Source organism: Engystomops pustulosus, chromosome 5 (assembly GCF_040894005.1).
Source record: "Engystomops pustulosus chromosome 5, aEngPut4.maternal, whole genome shotgun sequence".
Lineage (NCBI taxonomy): Eukaryota > Metazoa > Chordata > Amphibia > Anura > Leptodactylidae > Engystomops > Engystomops pustulosus.
Window position 1 is genome coordinate 87,930,803 of NC_092415.1, and position 25,411 is coordinate 87,956,213.

General features: G+C 43.0%; 1 protein-coding gene across 1 annotated transcript in view; it reads right to left on the bottom strand.

Moving 5' to 3' along the window:
• The window catches only part of ADTRP (androgen dependent TFPI regulating protein), a 33,541-nt gene extending 15,599 nt beyond the window's left edge, over positions 1-17,942 (bottom strand). Inside the window, exons 1-4 of the mRNA XM_072154726.1 lie at positions 17,656-17,942; positions 16,825-16,959; positions 12,513-12,614; positions 2,889-3,004 (exon numbers count right to left, since the gene is read on the bottom strand). Coding sequence (XP_072010827.1) covers positions 2,889-3,004; positions 12,513-12,614; positions 16,825-16,959; positions 17,656-17,814 — 512 coding nt within the window. The 5' untranslated portion in view covers positions 17,815-17,942. The remainder of the gene's footprint in view (positions 1-2,888; positions 3,005-12,512; positions 12,615-16,824; positions 16,960-17,655) is intronic.
• Between the last annotated feature and the right edge of the window lie 7,469 nt (positions 17,943-25,411).

Below are 25,411 nucleotides of genomic sequence, written 5' to 3' on the forward strand. Positions count from 1 at the left end.
ATTCGGGCCTTCCGAGATTCACATAGCTTGTGCGCCCGATTTCCTGCATCCGTCGCTTCCCCCGCTGAGGTCCGCCGGAGTTCACCTTCTTCTTCCCGGTGCATGTGAGTGAGGACACAATTTTGTTTTTAAATTCCGCGGTTTGTCCGAATCAGTCGGATTGTCCGATGTCCACGCTCCCCGATTTGTGTCGTATGCAAGCCCGATACGCTGCAATCCGATCACGTTGCACCGAAAACCCAGGGCAATTCAGGGCAAAACGGTAAAAAGTCGGGAAACCCGACAAAAAATTCGGTGTTCGGACCCTTAGTAAATGTGCCCCATCATGTCTAGTTTCATCCACCAACACCATATTGCATTAATTTGCATTACCGTATATACTCATGTATAAGCCGAGTTTTTCAGCACAAAAAATGTGCTGAAAAACGTCCCCTCGGCTTATACACGAGTCACAAGTCACTTCAAAAATACTTAAAAAATAATAATCTTATATACTCACCCTCCGGTGGCCCGATGTGCAGCGCTGCTCCGCCGATGTCCGTGCGGGTCCTCTTCTGTCTTCCACGCCCGTCTTCTGTACATCGCGCTGGGGGCCGCCATTGCTCTCTCCCGGGCGCGATGTACAGTAGACGGGCGCAGAAGCCAGAAGACGAGCCGCGCGGACATGGGGGGAGCAGCGCTGCAGATCGCGGTCACCGGAGGGTGAGTATATAAGTTGTTTTTTTTGTTTTTTTTTTAATGCTGGGATGGGCTGTATACTACTGGGGGCAGGCTGGGCTGTGCTGTATACTACTGGAGGCAGGCTGGGCATTGCTGTATACTACTGGGGGCAGGCTGGACAGTGCTGTATACTACTGGTGGCAGGCTGGGCAGTGCTGTATACTACTGGGGGCAGGCTGGGCAGCACTGTATACTACTGGGGGAAGGCTGGGCAGTGCTGTATACTACTGGGGGCAGGCTGGGCAGTGTTGTATACTAATGGGGGCAGGCTGGGCAGTACTGTATACTACTGGGGGAAGGCTGGGCAGTGCTGTATACTAATAGGGGCAGGCAAGGCAGTGCTGTATACTACTGGGGGCAGGCTGTATACTACTGGGGCAGGCTGTATACTACTGGGGGCAGGCTGTATACTACTGGGGCAGGCTTGGGTGGCCGTATACTACTGGGGGCAGGCTGGGATGGCTGTATACTACTGGGGGCAAGCTGGGGTGGCTGTATACTACTGGGGGCAGGCTGGGGTAGCTGTGTAGTATAGGGGCAGGCTGGGCTGGCTGTATACTACTGGGGGCAGGCTGGGGTGGCTGTATACTATAGGGGGCTGGCTGGCTGTATACTGGGTGGGGGGGTCTGTGACCAATCCATTTCCCACCCTCAGCTTATACTCGAGTCATTAAGGTTTTCCCAGCTTTTGGTGGTAAAATTAGGGATCTCGGCTTATACTCGGGTCGGCTTATACTCGAGTGTATACGGTACTTAGATTTTGATTATCATTCCAAATCCAGACGTCCATGAGATTTTCATTTTTTATAATTTTTATTGATAATTTTTACGTTTCATAGTTCTCATCTGATTCCACTATGTAATCAATAAAAAATTACAAATAAAATGTAAAATTCATTGAGATATGGGATATGGTACTTTTGTGTTCCCTTTTTTTATAGGAGTGTATAATATGGGGGACCCTATTAGGGTCTTATAATTATCCTAAGTGGATAGCCCCTTAAAATAACTATATACATTTTGTATTGCTGTCATTGTACTGGCCCAAAAAAACAATATAAAATTTTATTTTGACTACAGTAAAAGACGAAAAATGCTGCAACTGATATTTTATGTACAATATGATTCACAACATGATATGTGCAATCATGTATCTTTTGTTAATAACAGTCCTGTAGACAATTTTATGTCTTAAGGTAGACACAATGGGGGATATTTATCATACGCCGGTGCTCATGCGCCAGCGTATGATAGCCCCGCCGCTGCAAAATCGCAGCCCGATACATCAAGAGGCTTCTGCCTCTTGATGTATTGAGGCTGCTGGCAGCGCAGTGTTTATCCTACACCAGACAGGGCCTGGCGTAGAAAAAGACGGAACCAGCGACTTTTCACGTATGAAAAGTCGCCGGCAGCAGCAAGTGCGCAGGTGCGGGGACAGTAACGCCCCGCGCCGGCCCATTCCCGTCAGGCTGCGCCCTCTGCACGGCTGGCAGCGACCCCCCTTCACGCCCCACTGGCGTGAAGGTGGCGGATCGGGGCAAATAATCGCAAAAGCTAGCAGTAAGCTAGCATTTGCGATTATTTCAGGGCCTTTGCGAAACGCCATCCCCCAATGGATTGTGGTAATGGGAACACGCAAGCCATCAACATGAATTCACAATTCAACTACCAAGTCAAGAAAAGTCCCTGAACTGATGATACAAGAGTGAGATATTTACAAAGCTAAAACAGTGGACCAACAAGTGATGCCGAATGACAGGCAACATCCCAGAATAGGTGCAATGTTAGACTAAGTGACATAAGTGCATTAATCAAAATATCAGGGTTACTTTATATCATTGTGTATACTATATTCTGTAGGATACAACCTACATGTTGCCCTTTAGCAGTTGTTAAGGATTAGCATCTGTATAGGTCACATAGCTTTGAATAATCTAAATGTTGTCAGTTATCATATACCAAGCTAAATATACACTGGGAATTATGTAAGCTATTATGCTGCAAATGTGTGGTTTGATTCTGTAACAGGTGTGTGATATAAAAAGCTAGCAGCTCTGTAGAACAGACTTGTTCCTATGCTATAGCTCATTCTAGAATTAATTGTTAAAACTGTACACAATCTTATATCTTAGACTATTTATTTCCACAAGCCATTCCTGTTTACTTACCAGCTCATATATGATATTGAACAAATCCCCAAGAGAATAAGTCCCCTTTTCTTTGGAGGATAGCGGTGTGGAGATGTTATAATTTCTAAGACGGCAATAGGAAACACAGCTGTGTGCTGAAAAACAAACAAGCTCACCTTATATTGCATCATACAAAATTCATATTTGTTATCAAGCATTATGTATACACTGAAATACAATGTCAAGGTATAATGCATGTTTTTTTTCAAAAATTTTAAAAATGCATCAAAAGTCCCAGCACATACACCAGCAGGCTACTGGAGTAACTATGAGTCTTTTTCTGGGACACCATATCAAAGAAGAGGTGTAAATAGTCCTGTAAGGCTTTTTAGGAGTGAAAATTTCCAAAAAAAACTCAATACCACTCTTTTGAGACTTTTTACACCAAAAAGCCCAGGAAAAACCAATGATAACTAACCCCCATTGTATTAGCTGGAGAGATAACACTACTGTCTCTGCGTTGGCATCACTCACCGCTGTGCATCTACGCTGACAGATGACATTATTCTTCTTTCCTAGATTGCTTCTCTGTTGCCTTTAAATAGTTAAAGGGGTATTCCCATCTGAGCATTCACATTTAATTAAATTAATTTGACATTTTCAATTGGATGTTATTAAATATTACATTTTCCTGTGTGATGATAATTCCTCAAAAACATAGCCATGATGTCCCTTAGAAACGAGATCTGCTTCCTCGGATACGACCACCTCATATTTTGGCAGCAGTGGCCAGACATGTCCTATTAGCCCTGCCTGGCCACCTGGCTTCAGCAATCATTACCACAGGACTGCTGTAGGATATGTAGTAACTCCCGGACATTTCATATTCTAAAACTTTTTGTTTCTTTGTGTTTCTTTGTACAATCCCCCCAGTCTTGTTTCTGAGGGACCATATGACTACATTTATGTGAAATTATGTTCACACAGGAACATTTTTTTTTAATAACATATAATGTTTTATATACTATTTATAGAATTGGGGGGCTGCCTGTGTATACTCTCTATGGGGGTCCTGCCTACATATACTATTATGAGGGTGGGGGGCTTAATGTATATACTTTTCTATAGGGTCCTGCTTCTATATAGTATCTAAAAGGTTGGATGGGTCTGCCTGTATATAGTGTCTATGGGGGGTCCTTCCTATATACACTCACCGGCCACTTTATTAGGTACACCATGCTAGTAACGGGTTGGACCCTCTTTTGCCTTCAGAACTGCCTCAATTCTTCGTGGCATAGATTCAACAAGGTGCTGGAAGCATTCCTCAGAGATTTTGGTCCATATTCACATGATGGCATCACACAGTTGCCGCAGATTTGTTGGCTGCACATCCATGATGCGAATCTCCCGTTCCACCACGTCCCAAAGATGCTCTATTGGATTGAGATCTGGTGACTGTGGAGGCCATTTGAGTACAGTGAACTCATTGTCATGTTCAAGAAACCAGTCTGAGATGATTCCAGCTTTATGACATGGCGCATTATCCTGCTGAAAGTAGCCATCAGATGTTGGGTACATTGTGGTCATAAAGGGATTTTCATGGTCAGCAACAATACTCAGGTAGGCTGTGGCGTTGCAACGATGCTCAATTGGTACCAAGGGGCCCAAAGAGTGCCAAGAAAATATTCCCCACACCATGACACCACCACCACCAGCCTGAACCATTGATACAAGGCAGGATGGATCCATGCTTTCATGTTGTTGACACCAAATTCTGACCCTACCATCCGAATGTCGTAGCAGAAATCGAGACTCATCAGACCAGGCAACGTTTTTCCAATCTTCTACTGTCCAATTACGATGAGCTTGTGCAAATTGTAGCCTCAGTTTCCTGTTCTTAGCTGAAAGAAGTAGCACCCGGTGTGGTCTTCTGCTGCTGTAGCCCATCTGCCTCAAAGTTCGACGTACTGTGCGTTCAGAGATGCTCTTCTGCCTACCTTGGTTGTAACGGGTGGCGATTTGAGTCACTGTTGTCTTTCTATCAGCTCGAACCAGTCTGCCCATTCTCCTCTGACCTCTGGCATCAACAAGGCATTTCCGCCACTGGATGTTTTTTCTTTTTCGGACCATTCTCTGTAAACCCTAGAGGTGGTTGTGCGTGAAAATCCCAGTAGATCAGCAATTTCTGAAATACTCAGACCAGCCCTTCTGGCACCAACAACCATGCCACGTTCAAAGGCACTCACATCACCCTTCTTCCCCATACTGATGCTCGGTTTGAACTGCAGGAGATTGTCTTGACCATGTCTACATGCCTAAATGCACTGAGTTGCTGCCATGTGATTGGCTGATTAGAAATTAAGTGTTAACGAGCAGTTGGAAAGGTGTACCTAATAAAGTTGCCAGTGAGTGTATACTATCTATGTTGCTCCTGCCTGTACATACTCTGTATGGGAGGGGGGCCCGCCTGTATATACTCTCTATGGGGGGGTCCTGCCTGTGTATACTACCTATAGGGCCATGCCTGTATATACTATATATTGGGAGAGAGGGTACAGCCTGTATATACTATCTAAGGAGGTCCTACCTGTATACAGGGTTGTGACTGTATATAGTGCCTATGGGGTGGGGCCTGTAAATACTATCTATGGGGTTGGGAGGGCCTGCTTTTATATACTATCTATGTGAGGGGTCCTGCCTTTAAATACATTCTATGTGGGGGAGGACCTACCTGTATATACTATCTATAGTCGTGTCCTGCCTATGTAGACTCTCTATGAGCTATATATAATAAATTGTTAGTTCTATACATACTTTAATTTTATTTGGAGGACTGTATATAGGATGTTTTGTTCGTATTGTCAATTGTGGTGTTAGGCGTATAAATTATTTAGGAGTACTGTAATCCAGGTGACATTATTATGTAAGACTGTGGTATTTTTAGGTGCAAAGTATGGGGGATTTGCTACATGGAGTTGAGAACATTAAAGGCAGCGAATTCAGCTGTGATAAGTCATGGCCGAGAGAAATCATAATGAAGTCCTACTCCTGATGGAGCCGATCGGTACCTGTACTAGATCCATGTAATGTCTGTCACTGACTGACTACTACCAGCATGGTTAGTGTCAGTCAGAGTGTCAAAGATCTGGTGGTTCTGTGTGGAGATGTTCTCAATTGTCTGTAATGTTGTATTTTCTCCTCAGGTTATAGATTGATATATGTGCCTTCAATTTTGGTGAGCCAAATATAGCATGGGATCAGGGCTAGGCATCATGTGGGGGGATGTCATCATTCCAATTTTGCCTCAGCAAAAAGGCTAGAAACAGCGCTGCCTTTGATGACAACTGTATGGGTAATAGCACTGATCAGTCACTCCTGAAACCCACAATGTTTAACCGTTATTATCAGGAATAGTTTCTGGTAGATGTATCCTGTGAGCATTGTTGCATTGCTTTCATCATTACCATCAGTTACCATTACCATCATTACATCCTTATGCAACACCCTCGCCGATGCAATGGCGAGGGAGTGTTTGCGAATACGTCCCACCTGCATGTAATCACATTACACAACATGGTCCTGATAGGACATAGGGGTATTGCAGTGGTTAATCCTGCCTGGCAAGGCAGAAGTTAAGTATTTTGTATGATGCAAGATGCTATTGTCCAATGATCTGTGTTACATCCTGTGCTCTGTAAGCTGAGATGTGATTGGAGGAGCAGCCACCACCTGACCAAAGGAAGGTAATAAAACCCCCTGGCCAGGAATGTTCTAGAGATTATTCTAGTGAGGAATCCTAGAGATTAGTGAGTGAGTGAGCAATCTCTGTCTAGCCCATACCAGAGCAGGAAGAGCCTAGCCCCTGCCTCTGAAGAGTGGAGTCTAAGACTAGAGTTAGTGTAGTGAGGAAAAGGGGTATCATCTTACCTTACCTATCTCCTGAGGCTCCCTCCAACTCACATCTCAGCACTCCATCTACCTGTTAAAGGCACGTTGCTGCGGTTCCTGCCGGTTCAAATAAAGAACTGTAAGTTGTTTTCTTCAACTTCTGTCTCCGTCTGGTCCCTGCTAATACGGCTGCCTTCATCACCGGCACCCTGTCCATCACCCAGAGACTCATCCTCGGGACATTAAGGGGTTGCCCCAGGGAGATCCGCTATAGCAGCCTCTCCCTCATCTTTTCTTGCCAACACCACCCTGCTGGAGACCTGCCAGGCTGTAGGACAGCCCTCCGGTTCCCCCGTACCAAGCACCGTGACAATAGCGTGCTTAGGCCGCCACCGCCAGCCACTCCGGTACCGCGGGCCCCGGCTGTATCCAGGCCTCACTGCAAGGGCTAGGCCCCGGTGGGGGATGTTGCACTTATTTTAGGAAAGTTTGTATTGCAACTAATGAACTTACTGTATATTACTTTGGCACACACTATGATTTTACCGCTAAATTTACATATTGTATATGTCACACATAAGTATAATTTATCCAGTCCTGTATTTCGGTGCACTCTGAATCCATATATTCATGTCGTTTTTGTTTTTTTTTGTATGTGCATGTATGTCACAGGCTGTCAAATGATGATTGGCTAATGGATGGCTTACTATTGGCTGCCTGACAGAATGCACCTCCCACCGGTTCTGGTCTCCCTGGATACTGCATGTATATACGGCAGCATATAGTGCAGAACCATATGCAGCATGTATGCAACATGTATTTAAAACATTCCCATAGACCTCTATGGGGCATAGGGCACAGAAATGCTGGAGAAAATAAGACATGATCTGTAGTTTTGTACGTCTCGCTCCCACTACGGTATGGTGGACAATATGGCCATGTAAATGGATGGCTGTATTTCCCATTGCAATGAATGTGGCCGTATGCTACTCATATGAAAACAGTATGGTACAGCTAGCATAAGTCTTTCTTCATACGTTCGTGTGAAAGAGGCTAATAACTTTTTAATACTTTTTTATACTGTGTGAGGTGTCATTTTTAGCGAGAATGCTAGAATGGTTTAAAAAAAAAATTTATATTTTGATAGATTGAGCATTTTTGGACCAAAAATACCAAACATATTTGTGAGTTTTGCTGTTTATTTGGTTTTATATTAGTTCTAGGGATAGGGGCGTGATTTGAACTTTTTATATATTTTTTATTTTTTTTTACTCTTTTTTTAAACTATTTCTTAGATCCTTTAGGGCACTGTAACCCTAGATGGCCTGAGTGTTCCTACCATACCATATACTGCAATACCCACTGGCAAAGGCGTGTTAGCACTGACGGCGGGTGTTAGCAATGGGTGTTTGCTGCAATATACTTCTGTGCATGCCTATTATCCCTTTGCGCTGGTGATGTCAGCTCTCAGGAATGGCAGTGTCATACTAACAGGTCCTAACAGCAGCAGCTGTGGCACTAAAGGTCTTGTGATTGGAGCATAAGTGGCCTATAATGAATTACTGAACTCTCATCACATAATCTTTCATCGTGTCCACAACCAGCTGCAGTGAGAAACATGGATTGGCTGCAGCCAGTTGACAGAATTTAGGGAGAGAGGAAAAGAGTCTCATGCTTATTTTTCTCAAGGGGCTTTTTATTTTATTTTTAGAGCACATTTACACAGTGGTAGAATTTAACAAATTAAACATCATTGTCACGTTTATGTCTGCTGTCTCCTCTATACGTGCTGGTAGGATTAGGAGACACTGAGTTTTTGTCATCCTGCAGTCTTAACTAGGTTTTAGTGGCTGTCTGTGAATAGGGAGGTGGTAGTACAGACTAGGTCAACTGAGGCAGCCCAAGGAGTTTCCAAGCTTCTTTGGTGTTTCAGCCGCTTCAGCTCATGTTAACTCTGCAGGTGCCTGGTCATACATGAGGTGCTCATATTGTTAAGACTTTGGACATGTTTTATGGATGTATCAGTGTGCAATATTCACAAAAAACAAAACTTTTATGATTCATATATTAGTGAATAATTTTCACTAACAACAAAACTTTTCTGATTCATGTAGTGCATGCTTTTCACTGACAGCATATCTTTTATGATCTACATATCAGTGCCGGACAACAGCAAAACTTTTCTGATTTATGTATTACTGGATGCTTTCCGCCGAAAACAAAACTTTTTTGATTCACATATAACTGTGCGGTTATCACCTGCAAAACTTTATTGATTCGCACATTAGTGCGCGCTTTTCACTGAAAACAAAACTTTACAGATTCATGTACTACAGCACATTTTTTTCTCACTGACAACAACACTTGTTTGATCTTTGTATTAGGCTATGCAATTTGAGGACAACAAAACTTTATGATGTAAATATTAGTATCAATATTTGTACAGCAAAACTTTTACGATCTACGTATTAGTGTACGCTATTCAACAAGAAAATTTTATTTATGTATTACTGTACTCTTTTCACTAACAACAAAACGTATGTGATTTATGTATTAATGTGCAATATTCACTGACAATAAAACTTTTATGATTCACATATTACTGCACGCTTCACTGATAAACATTTTTATGGTCCATTTATTAATGCATGCTATTCACTGACAGGAGCAACTTAGGTATGGTTGATGATGATGATTTCTGATTTTTATGGAGCTGAATACTACACAATGACAGGACCTTTAAGATATTTCTGGATGATGCAATGAATAATAATAATTCTAGTTGTTCTATGCAATTATTGCTATTTAATCCAATATATATATATATATATATATATATATAGGAATCCAATATAATCCAATCCAATATAATCCAATATATATAAATATATATATATATATATATATATATATATATATATATATATAGTAAGAATATCCCTGCATTATAGCAGTCTGATACAGTTCTTCAGAACCCTTAAAAGCGCAATTATTTCAGATTTCCAGCTGTCCCTAATAATAGGAGCCACTTCTATACACCTTAGTGCCTGGCCAGTGCAATTATTCGTTTTTCAGAAGTCCATGACTAGTTTAGTAACGATATGATGATAATCAACCTCTCCCTAGCTGTCTCCTGTGTGTACTAGCATCTGGACGTGTGACTCTGCTCTTATAATGCAGATTCACATGTCAAGCCCGGCCAATCACAGGCAGGCCTACAGAGGACATGCTAAGGGTCTTGAAGCAGTTTGATTGGCTATTTGAACAGTCATGCTTATTCTGGCAATGGGCTCATGGGTGCTGAACCCATCAAATTTGACGACCCGAATTGTGTGCTTTGTGTTGACTCATCACTAGGACTTGAAGTGCTGTTTACAAGTCTGCCTAAGTCAGTACCATATAAACTGCCTATAAAACAAGCTAGGGAGTTTCTTGGTGTGCAGAGGTCACATGTTGAGACACTAAAGGCAACACCTACAAATATATCTCTGATGCCTGTCTGGGACAACTTCTTTCAATAATTTCCACTATATGAATAACTATTCACATATAAAATATCTATGATCTTTGCTCTTTAACTAGCTGAATATTCACAGGCTGACTGCACACCGTTACTTATTCACTTGAATATATTTTTATAAATGTCACACTATGGAGATATAGCTGTATAAAATGCGCTTTCACTTTTCTCAGTAATAGATATTTATTTAAAAGATAGACACAAGCACCCTCCATTAAAATGGCAAATCCCGGATTTAAAGCAGTGTTTATCTAATATTTCAGTTCATCTTTTTAATTTTTTCCCCTGGTTAAAAACACAGTTTTTCACAATGCAACTGACAATGTCTGCACTTTGTAAAATGATTGTAATGGAAGGACACAAACAAGGATAGTGAGCCCTGGCACTGAGACCCCCAATCTGTCCCTACCTACTTATTGGGTCCCCCCTAAACGGAGGCCAATAACTGGGCGACTTTCCTTCCCTGGGTAAGGTGTGAACACGTAACAATACAGACAAACAAACACAATAAGACAAGGTATACAATTGGGGTTGGCAACAGTGGGGAATAACAATAACCAAATCACAATCCAAATAGAATAGTCAATACACAGGCAAGAGATCAGAAACCAGAAACTAGGGAATACAAAAGAGCTAGTGAACACAAGATAGCAGTTTGACCAGTAAGGAGTCCAGGCTAAATTGGACACTTATAGGGAAACTAGGCCCTGCCACAGGTTGAAGGAGCAAGCAATTACATGTCCACAGTGTTAACTCTTGCAAGACAAAATCAGTGAGGGGTGTGGAAGACATCAGGTCAGACTGCCACTAGAACCTTGTTCAGACTGCAGGAAGAAGAAAAAACTCAGTGTCTCCTATCCTACCAGCACGGATAGAGGAGACAGCAGACACAGAGGTAACAATGATGTTTAATTTGTTGAATTATCTATACACCCTCAGTGCGTCATGGTTTACATGTGTGTCTGCTGGTCTACCACTGGTATTTAAAGCTTCACACCCTTTTCACAGTCTTTCAAAAGCTTTCACCTTGTTCATAAGTTTGATAGACAAACAAGAAACTTGAGAATGAGAAACATCTGGAGACTTTATCGGAAAATGAAGGAAGTCTGTCCCATCTCCTTATAAACTATATTCTCTCACATTTAGTTATGCATCCTAATTTATTCAAATTCTTATTCAGAATGTGAGTTTTATAGATTGAGTATGTATGTGTAACGTCCGTGTCTGAACGTCGCTCTATCCGCAGTCGGCGGAATACATGGCGTTTATTTGTGTGTGAACTGTGGCTTAATTCTTGTGTTTGGATTAACTGAGCCACAGCCTGCTCCTTGCATTTCTGTCCTGCTCAGCAAGGGTTACTAGCCTGATGGAAAGTTTCCCCAGTGTGCGGGATCGGCCTTAAATACCTGTCCATTCCCATCTTACCTTGCTGGTTATTTTTAGTCTTGTCTTCCCTGTGTTTCTAGTTCAGTTTTACCTGTCTCCGTTTGTCTGCCTGTGTCTGTACCTGATCTGTATATTACCCGCTTGATCTTGATCTTGACCTGACCTTTATATAACCCGTTTGATCTTGACCTGACCTGTGTATATCTGCCTGAAGACCTGTCTATATCTGTTGTTTTGTCCCTGTCTCAGTCCTGTGTTTGTATTCTGTGCACCAGTGTGAACACTGGTCTATTGCTGTATTCGGGTTGACTGTTCAGTCTTGTGTTGGTTTCTGTGTGCCAGTGTGAACACTGGTCTATACCTGTTTTTTCCTTACCTGTCCGCTCCACCATCCAGCAGCTGCCAGACGAAGTAAGTTTCCCCTGTCATGTTGTAGGGTCGCTCAGGGACCGTCAGTTAGGTTCCTGATAGTGAGTTCGCCCTTATCAGGGCGGTTTATCTGCTTTAGGCAGGGCCTTAGCCTGCAGGGACATCGCAGGGTGAGTTCGCCATCATTTACCTAGTCTGACAGCTAGTGCCAAGCCTGGTTGTGGTTGCGCGGTTTGCTCGACGGGTGCTGCCAGTATGGCAGTATAGCTCCCAATAAAAGCAGATTCCTTATTATCCTGGGCCCTTTAATTGGTGAGACTAGGGCAACACTGTGATTCATTCACATGGGTACATAATGTTAGAATATAAGTTAGGATATGCATTGGTAGGGTGGGATGGGTTCTTCAAGGATGCACCATTAGAAATTCTGGTCATGATAATGTACATTTTGAAGTTTATTTGGTGGAAACCAGTAATTATATTAAATTGCTCTAACTTACCACAGCATGATTAAGCCATTGAGGAATGATTTTATCGAGACCTTCTGGGTAAACCAGCTGTCTATCATAGGAGTACAAAGCCCAAAAAGACAGGAATACAAACTGTAAAATAAGAAATATCTTAAGTCAGTCTACAAAATTCCAATCTAAGGGACATTATTCAAGCAAGTATCATGGACTGCAGTTATAGTTATTGCAACAGGTGGAGAGGCATTTTCTTGAAAATTCTAGTTTGTGGTGTTTCTTCATAAAGTGTTAAAGCATATAGTTAGGCATGGATCAGTGTTTGTGGAGGTCCCAGGCCACTAGAACGAATCCCGGCATACCATCTTCTTTTTCATGCAACTCCCACCTCCAGTCATTCCACATTTTAGTATTAATCCTGACACCAATCACTCTCCAACACAGTGTAAACAAGTGTTAAGATGGCCACCAGTCAGTCCTCAATCTAGTATAATCACTTTAACAAGTCGGACCTCAGTCTCATCTTATTCTTGCCCCCAATCAGTCTTCAGTCTAGAATAAACACTTCCGGGAGTCCTGACTCTAGTATAATAATTTCCACCATTCAGTCCTCAATGTAGGATAAACACTGCCATGAGTCCTGAGTCTAGCATAATCATTGCCACCATTCAGTCCTCAGTCTAGGGTAAACACTGCTTCCAGTTCCTAAAGTCTAGTATAATCACTTCCATCAATCAGTTCTTAGTACTCAGACTATTATAAACAATGCTACTGTCATGGGTGCCTCCTTGCGGCCTCCGGCTCCCTTCCATGTGTTACCTGCTCCGGCAGCCGGCCACGCACGTCCCCGCTTCCTAGGGTGCACACGCGCCGGCACTTGAGGATTTAAAGGGCCAACGCACCGCTAATTGGTGCTGGCCATTTGCAGGAAACTGATATAAGCCGGCCTCTCCCAGTATTCCCTGCCAGATCTTCGTGATATTGCTGATGAGAAAGCTGTTCCCTGTGCCTCGTGCTTGTGGTTTGATTTCCTGTTGTGACCTGTTCTTGACTTCGCTCCTCTGCTGCCAGCCCTGACCTCTTGCTCCGTCCCTGACCTCGGATCATTGCTACCTGCCTTTACCATCTGCCTGTCCCCGACTATGCTGATTCTATACCTCGACCTTGGCTGCCACCGCGCCTGTGGAATGACCTGGTGGTATCACACCACCGCAAGACCAATCTGTTTTGCAGCAGGCTCTGGTGAAGACAGGTTGCCACTTGGATTTCAGGACCAGGTTTCGGCTTGTGTCATTGTCCCTGGTGGTCCAGGGCATTCACCAACCCTGAGCCTTGACAGCTACCAGTCAGTCTGAAGTCCAGGATAAAAACTTCACCAGTCAGTAGGCAGTCTAATGTAAATGGTGCCACCAGCCAGTACACAGTCTAGTTTAGAATCACACGCACTAGTATAGTTAGTGCTACCTGCCAGCCTATAGTTTAGTGTAACCACTGCCAAAAGTGACTTCACAGTCTAGAATAATCACTTAGGCTGTTTACATTCTGTGGTTTAAATTGTGGCAACAGTTATACTAGTCTAGTGTAATCCCTGCCATCAGGCAGGCCACAGTCTAGTGAAATCATTTTTAACACCTTAGCGCTCTGCGCCGTAGCTGTACTGCGCTGAGTCCCGCGATTAGCGCTCAGCGCAGTACAGCTACGGCGCAGAGACGATGCCGGTTCAGCGCTGTATAGCAGCCGAACCGGCATCGCTAGCCGCGGGATTTCAGCGGTAATCTACCGCTGACATCCCCGGCTAACACCCGCGGTCGGAGTGGGCTCCGATCGCGGGTGTTTAACCCGTTAAATGCCGCGGTCAACGCGACCGCGGCATTTAACTTGCCTTCTGGGGGTCTTTACCCCACGATCGGCCCCCCCGCACCGTTTTCGGGGGGGGCGATCGCTGTTTTGGCTCCTCTGGGGTCCGATCGGGACCCCAGAGAAGCCTGGAGGGTTTACCTTTAAGATGGCGTCTGTGACGTCATCTTAAAGGCAAAGTGTCAGCCTATGCATCTGCATAGGCTGGCACTGATAATACCCTGCAATACATTAGTATTGCAGAGTATTATCAAGAACAAGCAATCAGATGATTGCTTGTTCATATCCCATGGTGGATCAAGTAAAAAAATGTAAAAAAAAAGGTTTTTCAATAAAAAATTACTTTATAAATCACTAAAAATGCCCATAAGCCAGAAAACATATAAAGAGACATATAACGCTCAAAAAAGTCTAAATCATAACACAAACCCCACATATATAGTATCACCGCGTCCGTAACAATCCATAGAATAAAACTAAATAACTATTGAACCCATATGATGAACGCCGTAAAAAAAAAACGTCAAAAACCCGCCAAAAATTATGATTTTTACCTATTATATCCCACTAAAAATGCAATAAAAAGTGATCAACAAAACATATGTACTCCAGAATGATATTGTTGCAAAGAAAAACATGTCCCGCAAAAAACAAGCCATCAACCAGCTCTGTAGCCAAAAACGTAACAATGTTATGCCACTTGGAAGACGGCGATGCAAAAATGATAGATTTTTCCCCACATTAGGGTTTTATTTGGCAAATTTAGTAAAACATAAGAAAAAATATTAATGTCTGGTATCCCCGTAATCGTATCGACCCATAGAATAAAGATAACAGGATTATTAGGATATACGGTGAACACGGAAAAAAAAAAAGTAAAAAATCCAGTACAGAATTGATGCTTTTCTACTCATGACCTCAAAAAAAGTTCCAAAATTTTCAACAATAGGTGATACCATCCCCAAAATGGTAACACTGGAAAAAGCATCTCGTCCCGCAAAAAAAATGCCGTCACATGGCCCAAATAACAGAATAGCGAAAATTTTATAGCCTTCAAAAGGGGGCAACCAGAAAACTAAAATCCTGGCAGCTGCAGGGTGCTCCTTCCCTTCTGCGCCTCGCTGTGCCCCCATAACACAAGTAACGGCCACGTGTGGGGGGTCGCTGCATTCAGGAGAAATTGTAGAACAAATTTTATGGTGAGTTTTCTCTTTTTATCTTTTGGAAATGTGTAAATTTTAGGGCTAAATGAACGTATAACCGACAAAATTTGATAAATTTGAAATTTCTAAATTTCACCGCCATTTTGATTCAATTACTATGAAGATCTCAAGGGGTTAACAATCTTTGTAAAAGCTGTTTCTGATAGTTTGAGGGGTGCAGATTTGAAAATGGGTTGGTTATATAGGGGGTTTTGTTGCTAAATATGTAAAATTTGATTTCAAACAGTATTTATCCCCAAAATAGTCAATTCCGAAAATACGGAAAATCGCTATTCGATTTGTAGGCCGCGTGACGTCAAAATAAATTATCCAAACATTTCAAAAATTATGAAAATGTAAAGTAGACAAATGGGAAATGTTATTCTGCAAGTTATTTAGGTGGTAAATCTATCTGCCTGAAAACGCGGTGATTTAGAATTTCGAAAATGGCAAATTTTTCTAAAAATTCATCATTTTTTTCTTTTTTTTGTAAATAAACGCAAAACTTATCAGCCAAAATTTACCACTAAAATGAAGTACAACATGTGGGGAAAAAACAATCTCAGAATCGCTTTGATAAGTAACAGCGTTCAAAAGTTATTACCACAGGAAGAGACACTGGTCAAATTTCAAAAAAAAGTTGCGAGCCTTAACCTGCAAACAGGCTGCGTCCTTAAGGGGTTAATAGTTTTTCCTCAGTCTAGCACTGCCCCCAGTAAGTTCAGTATCTATTAAAATCGCTGTCATCAGTCAGTCCTCATTGCCCCAGTCTGTCCACAGTCTAGCATAACTGCTACCATCAGACAGTGAGCAGTGTAGCGTAATCACTGCCAACAGTTAATCCACAGTCTAGCAAAATCACTATCTTTAGTCCTGTCCTTAGTCTAATGTAATCGCTGTAATCGCTCATGTGGCTTTGCAGGGCCTTTGGTTGCAAAGTTATTCATTAAAAGTATTCCAGCAATAAACCAAATTAGTTGTATTAGTTGACTCCTTTGTGTCAATAAAAGTTAACTGGAGAAGCTTTTAAAAATTGTGTTGCCGATACGTACAATAAAAATAATAAAAGAATAATTCAGATTAGTTTTTGTATGCTTCTATTTGTATCTGCCTCTTAAGTTGTTTCACTGTAAAACCTCAGCAACAATCCATTTTTTTAAGTATGAGCCCTTAAACAAGAGGTTTTCCACTGACAAATAAAGATATCAATATAGAGGCACTTGTACATGACGACACAGATGCTAATCCCAAGAGGAGATCACTTAACATTTCATTTTATTGAAACTTACAGTTGCAGCTGGAAAAGCGAGTACCGAGAAGAGAAGGTCTTTGCAATAGATAATACACTTTACTAGCTTAATCTCTCGTATAGGAAGGAGCAGATCCGTCAAAAAAGTTACAGCATAGAATAAAGTCTGTAAAACCTATAAACAAAATGTTTTATAACTTTAATTAACAGAGACAAATTAGACAGGAACATATTTTCATAAATTAATGGGATAAGCTGCAGTACCGTAGGGACTCACTACTATGTCTGTGTGCAAACTGGAACGGGTCCCAAAGTTTGAACCCCCCTCCCCCCCCCATTAAAACAGTAATGATGTATCAAAAAATTGGGCATCAGTTTATGAGTACTAGAAAGTTATTTATGGTTAGAAATAAAAAAAACCACTATGCACTCTTCATCAAGATTGAGGCTTTTTTATTTACAAGTATTTCAATATCTTTTCTAGGATTTATCATTGATGGACTGTGTTTGTGACCAAGCTGCTAATGCAGACAAGACCCAGCTTTCATGCATGTAGCTGTTTCTTATAATTCACAATCCTGTTCACAAGTGAAACATTTCAAACATTTATTTGATTTTAAAAAACGCAGGCAAAAAAATTGTCCCATTCTTTTTAGTCATTAGTATATAGTGGTATACTGATGGTCAAAAATGTCAAGGAGTTTATCATTCATTACTCAATGATCCCAACAATCCCAAGACTGAAACTCAAGAAAAATGCCACATTTCAGGACAGAAATGTAAACTTCCAAATAATGTAGACTGATACCAGCATTAAAAAGTCACATGTGCTACATTCATGTTAGAAATTTGAATGAAACATAATACTTACCACATTAAGCACTGTTAAATATTTCCACTGCCCACCATATAGAAAAACTCCAGATGGCTGCTCTGTTGCACTAACTGTTAAAAGAGAGTATGCAAGAAAAAAGTACCAAATGAAAATGGTGCAATGATATAGAAGAAGAGCGAGAGCAGCAGTGGCCATGATCCACCAATCTAATGAAGAGGACTACTCTACAGTTGTCCTTTGAGATCCTCTTGCTGTGCTTGTATCATTGAATCTGTGCTGTGCCCGGAATTACACTCAACTTTGGAACAAATTGTTATGTCTGTGCTGTGTAACAGCACTTAAGAAATTTTTTTTCAGTCTCAGCATTTTAAACCTTGATGCAAGATCAGAGAGGATTAAAGTTACGTAAATCATCTGAAACAAATGAGATCTTTGTTTTCTGGATTCGGGATGAAAAGGAACAAGGATCATTCTTACAATTTCTCACACTAAGCTTTCTCAGTTTGTTGAATATATAATGTTGTACATTATTACAATCTGTCCAAGCTCCATGTATGGGGCAGATGTAAGTCATGTGTGAGCAAATGCTCAAACTGCAAATGTCAATTCATACTGTAAATGCAAATAAAATCTGTCAACGCCATAATGTGTAGTAACCAACTACCGTCATTTTTATAGCTTTTATTATTGTCTTGTTTTCATTAATAATAAATCCACTTGTCCTGTCACTAGAAATGAGTGAGTATACTCGTCCGAGCTGGATGCTAGATCGAGTATTAGGGTACTCGAAACGACTCGTTGCTCGGACGAGTATTTCCCCTGCTCGAGATCGAGCATTTAATTAAAAAAACACAGTGAAGAACAGTGAAGAATAGAATAAAAACAGTGAACACAGGATCATTTAAGTGAAAAACACAGTGAAAAACACAGTGAATAATAGATTACAGATGTTAGGCACATCTGCTTACTTGTCGGAAGATACACGCGGAACGGTGCGAACAAAATAGTATGTGAAGAACAATATATATGTGTGTGAAGAACACATTGAAGAACATGGTGAGCAGGAAAGAGACATCGGTGAAGAGGACAGAGACATCGGGGAGTAGGAAGGAGACAACGGGGAGCAGCACAGAGACATCGGGGAGCAGGACAGAGACATCGGGGAGCAGCACAGAGACATCGGGGAACAGGACAGAGACATTGGGGGATAGCACAGAGACATCGGGGAGCAGCACAGAGACATAAGGCAGGACAGAGACATCGGGAAACAGAACATAGACATCGGGGAGGAAGACAGAGAAATCAGGGAACAGGACAGAGACATCAGGAGGGCAAAGACATCGGGAAGCAGCACAGAGAAATCGGGGAACAGGACAGAGACATAGGGAAGGGCAGAGAAATCGGGAAGGGCAGAGAGATCGTGGAGACTTCAGTGGAAGAAGAGGAGCGGATCCCGGGACAGCTTATCTCCCGACAAGTAAGCAGATGTGCCGAACATCTGCAATCTATTCTTCACTGTGTTTTTCACTGCGTTTTTCACTTAAGTGATCCTGTGTTCACTGTGTTCACTGTTTTTATTCTATTCTTCACTGTTCTTCTCATCTGCTAACTTGTCGGGAGATAATATACGCACGGAACAGTGAAGAATAGATTGCAGATGTTTGCATACATCTGCTAACTTATCAGAAGACATTCTTTTTCAATGAAACAACACATTTTATTCCCGAACCATGGTCCCTTTGAAAAATGCTCGAGTCTCCCATTGACTTGAATGGGGCTCGTTATTCGAGACAAGCACTCGAGCATCAGGAAAAGTTTGTCTCGAATAACGAGCACTCGAGCATTTTAGTGCTCGCTCATCTCTACCTGTCACAATTTCTGAAACATAACTATAACTCATCACACCTGTAATTCCATTGTGAATTTCTTAAGGCTCTTTTGCCATTATTCCCAATGGTAGATTTATATTCAGCCCCCATGAACACAACCCGCTCAGTGGTGTTGGTGTAGGGTATTGTCATCGAGCAGTGAAGAGAGAGTGTGGCTGACCCTTATAATGAAGACTGCTCCATGTATACCATTCTAGAAAAGGTGAGTCTTTTGCTGCTTCAATTGTTTTTTGCATCCTAATATAACAGTGCACACATGGATTGGAATGATTACAGAACATTCATTATTTAATTCTAAGTTTGATAGTATTTTGTCACAACCAGACCAAAAGATTTGTTTTAGAAAGGAAGAGAATTTGTCAGGAAGAAATTTCTTAGAAGAAAATTTTCTAGGCTTGGTCCAAACACGCCGAACTACAGTGTCTTTATTCTGACAGTTAGGACTGTCAACCGACATTCTTACAATGGTTAAGAAGTTGGTGGACTTGCTTTCTTTATGGTTTTATTATGTACCAAAAAATACTCCAAAAAAGAAGTGCAGAAAAAGTGTCTGGATTGAAGAGCTGTGCCCAAATTGAGCAACAAAAGAAGAAAAAGCCTAAAGAATTACTGCCCCCAGCCTCCATCTCCAAATAACCCCCCTTTTTCCAACAATTAATTGTCTGCATGCATTCTTGCACTCCAAAATAGCTGCAATAAACACTGTACCAAGTACTCATACAGCTACATTGACAAGGAGACATGTGACGAAGGAGAAACACAAAAAAGGGGCTTAAACATACTGGTTATGAAGTGGTTAAGCCTTAAGAGGGCTTTCTGTCTGCAGGCAGTTGCACATGTTCAACATATGTATGTTTGTCCTGCACTAATATGTGGACTTCAACCTCTTGGCGCTCTGCGCCGTACTATTATGGTGCAGGCTCCCGCAATTCAAGCTCAGCGCTGTGCAAGTGCGACAGCAGCACACCCAGTGCATTGCGTGTAACCATGTCACGTGACATGGTGATATCAAGATAGGACTCCAGTAATCGAGGCAGGAGAAACTCCTACTGACATCACCCAGACAATCGGATCGGTCCTGCCCGCTGATTTCTGCAATTGGGCAGTCAAGTCTGACAGGTCAATTGCAGCATTTTGAAGATAAAAAACTAGGTTTTATTTCCTACCTCCTCCCTCCAGCGGCACTCTTTTGGTTTGGTATTGCAGGAGAGAGGAATTGAGCGTTACTGTTACAACCCTAGATACATTCTTTGAGGGTGCCCTATCCAAAATGGGGTCACTTCTTGGGGGTTTCTATTGTACTGGTACCTCAGGGCCAAACATCAATCTAGTGAAAACAGAGCTCCAAAACCTAAATTATGCCCCTTTCCTCCTGAGCCCTGCCGTGTGCCTATCCTGTAGTTTATTGCAACAACTAACTGGGATAACCCACAGAATAATTTTTGATGTGTTTGTCCCCAGAGGCAAAATACATTTATCGATACAATGGTATATTTGATAAATTGCAATGCAATTTTTACTCTGCACCATTTGCTTTGTAGTACATTTCGACCAGCATTTGGGGGTTACAATGCTCACCATAATCCAAGATAAATTCTTTGAGGGGTGTAGTTTCCAAAATGGTGTCACTTCTCAGGGGTTTCTATTGTACTGATTTGAATAGTTTGAGATGTTAGGTTCATAAAATGGTGTTATATGTGGGGGTTTATAATACAGAAGCCTTTATAGGGCACTTTCAGGCTTAATTGGTCAACAATTTCAAATCTCTTGAAAATTTAAGAACTTGCTATAACTATAAACCTTCTAACATCCATAAAAAGAAGGAAATGGCAAAATGTTTCTAAAAAATAAAATTAGTGGAATGAAACTTTGAAAATTGTAATTTTTAAAAAACATTTCCTAAATTATTGAATTTTTACTCCCCCCAAAAAGTAACTGATCAGAGAAATTATACTGCTAACATAAACTACAAAGGACCTTAATAAATAACAACAACATTGGGGCCCATTTACCAAGGCGCACTTTCGTCGGACATCCCAGCGATTTCCGTTTTGCGCCGCTGGGACAGGGATTTAAAAAGGGTTTTGTTTTTGGCACACGTGATTGGATTTTGGGGCCATCACGACTGCTTTCATGTCACACAAATCGGGGGCGGGCCATCAAGCGATCCAACGAATTCGGACAAACCGCGGGATTTAACTTAAAAATTGTGTAACAAGCCATGCAATTACATGCACTGGGAAGAAGAGTGTGAACTCCAGCGGACATGATTGGGGAAGCGACACATGCAGGATATCGGGTGCACGAGCTTCATGAATCGGGGCAGAGTTCATCCTCGTCAGAGAGTCCAGATCGGGGATTGCGCAGGGACAGGGTAAGTAAATGTGCCCCATTGTCTTCCATTTTTTAAAAGTATTTATTTTTGCAGTTTTTTGAAAATTTTATACAATAGTAATAAACAAAACCGAAGAACAAGATTGTCTGTCACATATTTCCTTCCCCCCATTACAGGATTATTATACAACAGCCATGGTAACAGTCAGGTTCTTACTGCGTTTCAAAACTAACCGAGGGATATTACAGTAAATGACAGCAGGATACTGTAGCCAGACATCTTGATACAACACAAATAACTATTGACACATAGACAATCAGTCACACACACACACACACATACCAGCACGCTCAGTCTCCTTCATCATGGAGAGGAGTACATATCACACGTGATTATAAGGCTGTATGGGGAGTCGCGCACCATCTGGACCAGATGCGATCAAATTTCTGGGGACACTTCCTGTTGGCATACAGGGACCGGTAGTGGGGAATGACGCTGTTAATAAGTAGTATCCATCTTTTTAATGGAGGGGGCTCCTGGTCCTTCCAGGTCATCACCACCACTTTTCGGGCGTAATATAAGACAAACCTAAAGAAAATTTTGTCATAGTGGCCATTGACAACTTCATTCATGATGCCGAGGAGACACACAGAGGGAGACAGTAAGCGTGGGAAATCAAAGTGTAGATTTAGGAATTCCAGCACTTCGGACCAGAAGACATGAACCCTAGGGCAGGACCAGACACAGTGCAGGAAGGATCCGACTTCAGCCTGACAGCGAAAGCAAAGGTCATTGGGCATTGCTCCCATGCGGAATAATCTAGCAGGGGTGAAGTATACTCGATGGAGGAATTTAGATTGGATCAGGAAGTCCCTCGCACTCACTACAGATGTGAAGTAGGACAGTTCGACCTCCCTCCAGTCATCATCTGACAGGTCCGGGATATCCTGTCTCCAGCGTTCACAGGCTCTATCAAACGGTCTGGACTTTTGCTCTTGTAGGAGAGCATAGCCCTGAGTGAGTGGCTTAGGGAGGTCCGGGGTACTCATCAGAGTCTCTAGTTTGGAGAATTTCACTGCCAGGCTGAAGGAGCCGAATTGGGCTTTGAATGCGTGTCGCAGTTGCGTGTAGTGGAAGCTAGCCGTATCGGGTACAGTATGTCTCTCCCTTATCTCGTTAAAGCTGAGTAATTCTGCTTCCGGGGATAAGAGCTGACCTACAAATTTCACCCCCGCCGCCCCCCACATTGTCCAGCCCGGGAGGGAGAGGAAGTGAGAGAGCCACGGATTGAGCCACAATGGAGTCCTAGGCGAGAGAGGGGGAGAGCTGCTCGGATCTACCAGGGATTGTGCCCTACGCCAGCACACCGCTACCGTACGTAGGGGAAGTGGGGTATCAGATGGGGACTTATACCTGTACAGCAGGTTTGTAAGGGCCTCGTAAGAACCCACCAGGGCACCAGCCAGTGCAGTAGCTGCATTACCCATGTCTATATCTATCCACCACTGGGCATATACTAGCTGGGAAGCCAGGTAATAAAGATACAGATCCGGGGCAGCCAGTCCACCCCTAGCCTTGGGAGCCTGAAGCAGCGCTAAACTGAATCGCGGGGCACCACTCTGCCAGTAGAAGGACCTGAGAATGCCGTCTAAGCGTTTAAACAGGCTCTTAGGAAGCAGTATAGGACAAGCATGGAAGAGGTATAGAAATTTGGGGAGGAAGATCATTTTGAATATGTTAATACGCCCGTACAAAGACAGGGGGAGAGTGGACCAGGCTTTTAGGCGCGATTCTGTTGCAGCTATCAGGGGTGTGATGTTTAACTCCGTATATCCCTGGACCTTGCGTGACACCCGTACTCCCAGATATTTAAAGGTGGACACCACCTGGACTGGGACGGGGAGGGAGTGCACCCCTACATCAGATAAGGGAAATAGGGCCGATTTGTCCCAGTTAACCCGGAGACCTGAAAACCCCCCATAGCGTTCTATCAGGGACAGAAGGGATTCCAGAGAGGGGCCCACATCCCCAAGGTATACAAGTGTATCATCAGCATAGAGAGATACCTTTTCAATAATAGAACCTCTGACAATGCCCCTAATGCCCTCAGAGTGACGGATCGCCACAGCAAGGGGTTCAATGGCGAGTGCAAAGAGAAGGGGAGATAGTGGGCAACCCTGCCTAGTGCCCCTGGCCATAGGGAGAGTAGGTGAGATATTAAGATTGGTCCGTACCCTAGCCTTGGGATCATTATACAGTAGCTTAACCAATGCTGTAAACCGAGGGCCAAGACCCATTCTAGGCAAAAGGGTCCACAGATATGTCCACTCTACAGAGTCAAATGCCTTACAATTGTCTAAGGACAATATAAACCCAGGGTCTGGAGACCGCTCTGCCTCTGCTATATTCAGGTGTAGTCTTTGTATATTTATGTCAGTTCCCCTCCCTGGCATAAAGCCTGTCTGGTCCGGGTGAAACAAGGATAATATTACTTTATTCAGCCTTGTTGCCAGAATTTTGGCTAGTATTTTAACATCAGAGTTTAGGAGGGAAATTGGGCGGTACGAGTCAGGAAGCAGAGGGTCCTTACCAGGCTTAGGAAGAACTACAATAAGGGCCTCTCGCATGGAGTCGGGGAGGGAACCGCTGTCAAGCGCATCGGAGTACAGGCTAAGGAGAGGGGGGACCAGAGTCTCACAGTTATCCCTATACCACTCACCTCCCAGCCCATCAAGTCCAGGTGTCTTACCGGGGGGCAACGATTGGATGGCCAGTTCCACCTCCTCCGCCGAGAGCGGAGCATCAAGCTCCGATGACTGTGCCTGTGTGAGCATCCAAAGTGGAAGACTGTCAAGGAATCCGGAGATCTCGGCAGAAGAGGCGGACAATCTGGAGCTGTAAAGAGATGAATAGTATTCATGAAATACCATGTTAATGGCCCGGGGTTCTGTAATCAAGGCTCCACTACTGTCAAGGATAGAGGGAACGGAAGCACAGGGGCGTTCAGCCCGCGATAGATACGCAAGCAGCTTCCCGTTTTTATCTCCGAATTCAAAGATGGACGCTTCCCTGGCTAGCAGGCGCTTGCTGGTGCGCTCCTTCACTACAGCTAGATGGTTCCTCTGCGCCTGAGCTCAAGTCTTTTTATTCCCCTGAGTAGGTTTCTCTAGATAATCCTTTTCTGCAGTCACCAGAGCGGCGGTCAGCTTTTCCTCCTGCGCAATTAATGTCTTCCTATGGCCAGCTACCCCCGACATGAATGCTCCCCGCACCGAGGACTTGTACGAGTCCCAGACTAGAAGAGGATCAGGATGGGTTGAGTGTACATCCCAGAACTCGCTGTGCGCTGCCCTAACAGTACTCTGGACCGCAGGGGACAGGAGCCAGGCCGGGTGCAGGCGCCATAAGCGGGAGTCGCTGGGGGGGCCTATAAGGAGACTAAATAGCAAGGCGGAGTGGTCTGATGCACTGCGCGGGCAATAGGATACCTGATCAACATGCTGCATCATATCAGGGGAGACAAAGGCCAGATCAATCCGAGAGAAGCTCTTATGAACAGAGGAATAGA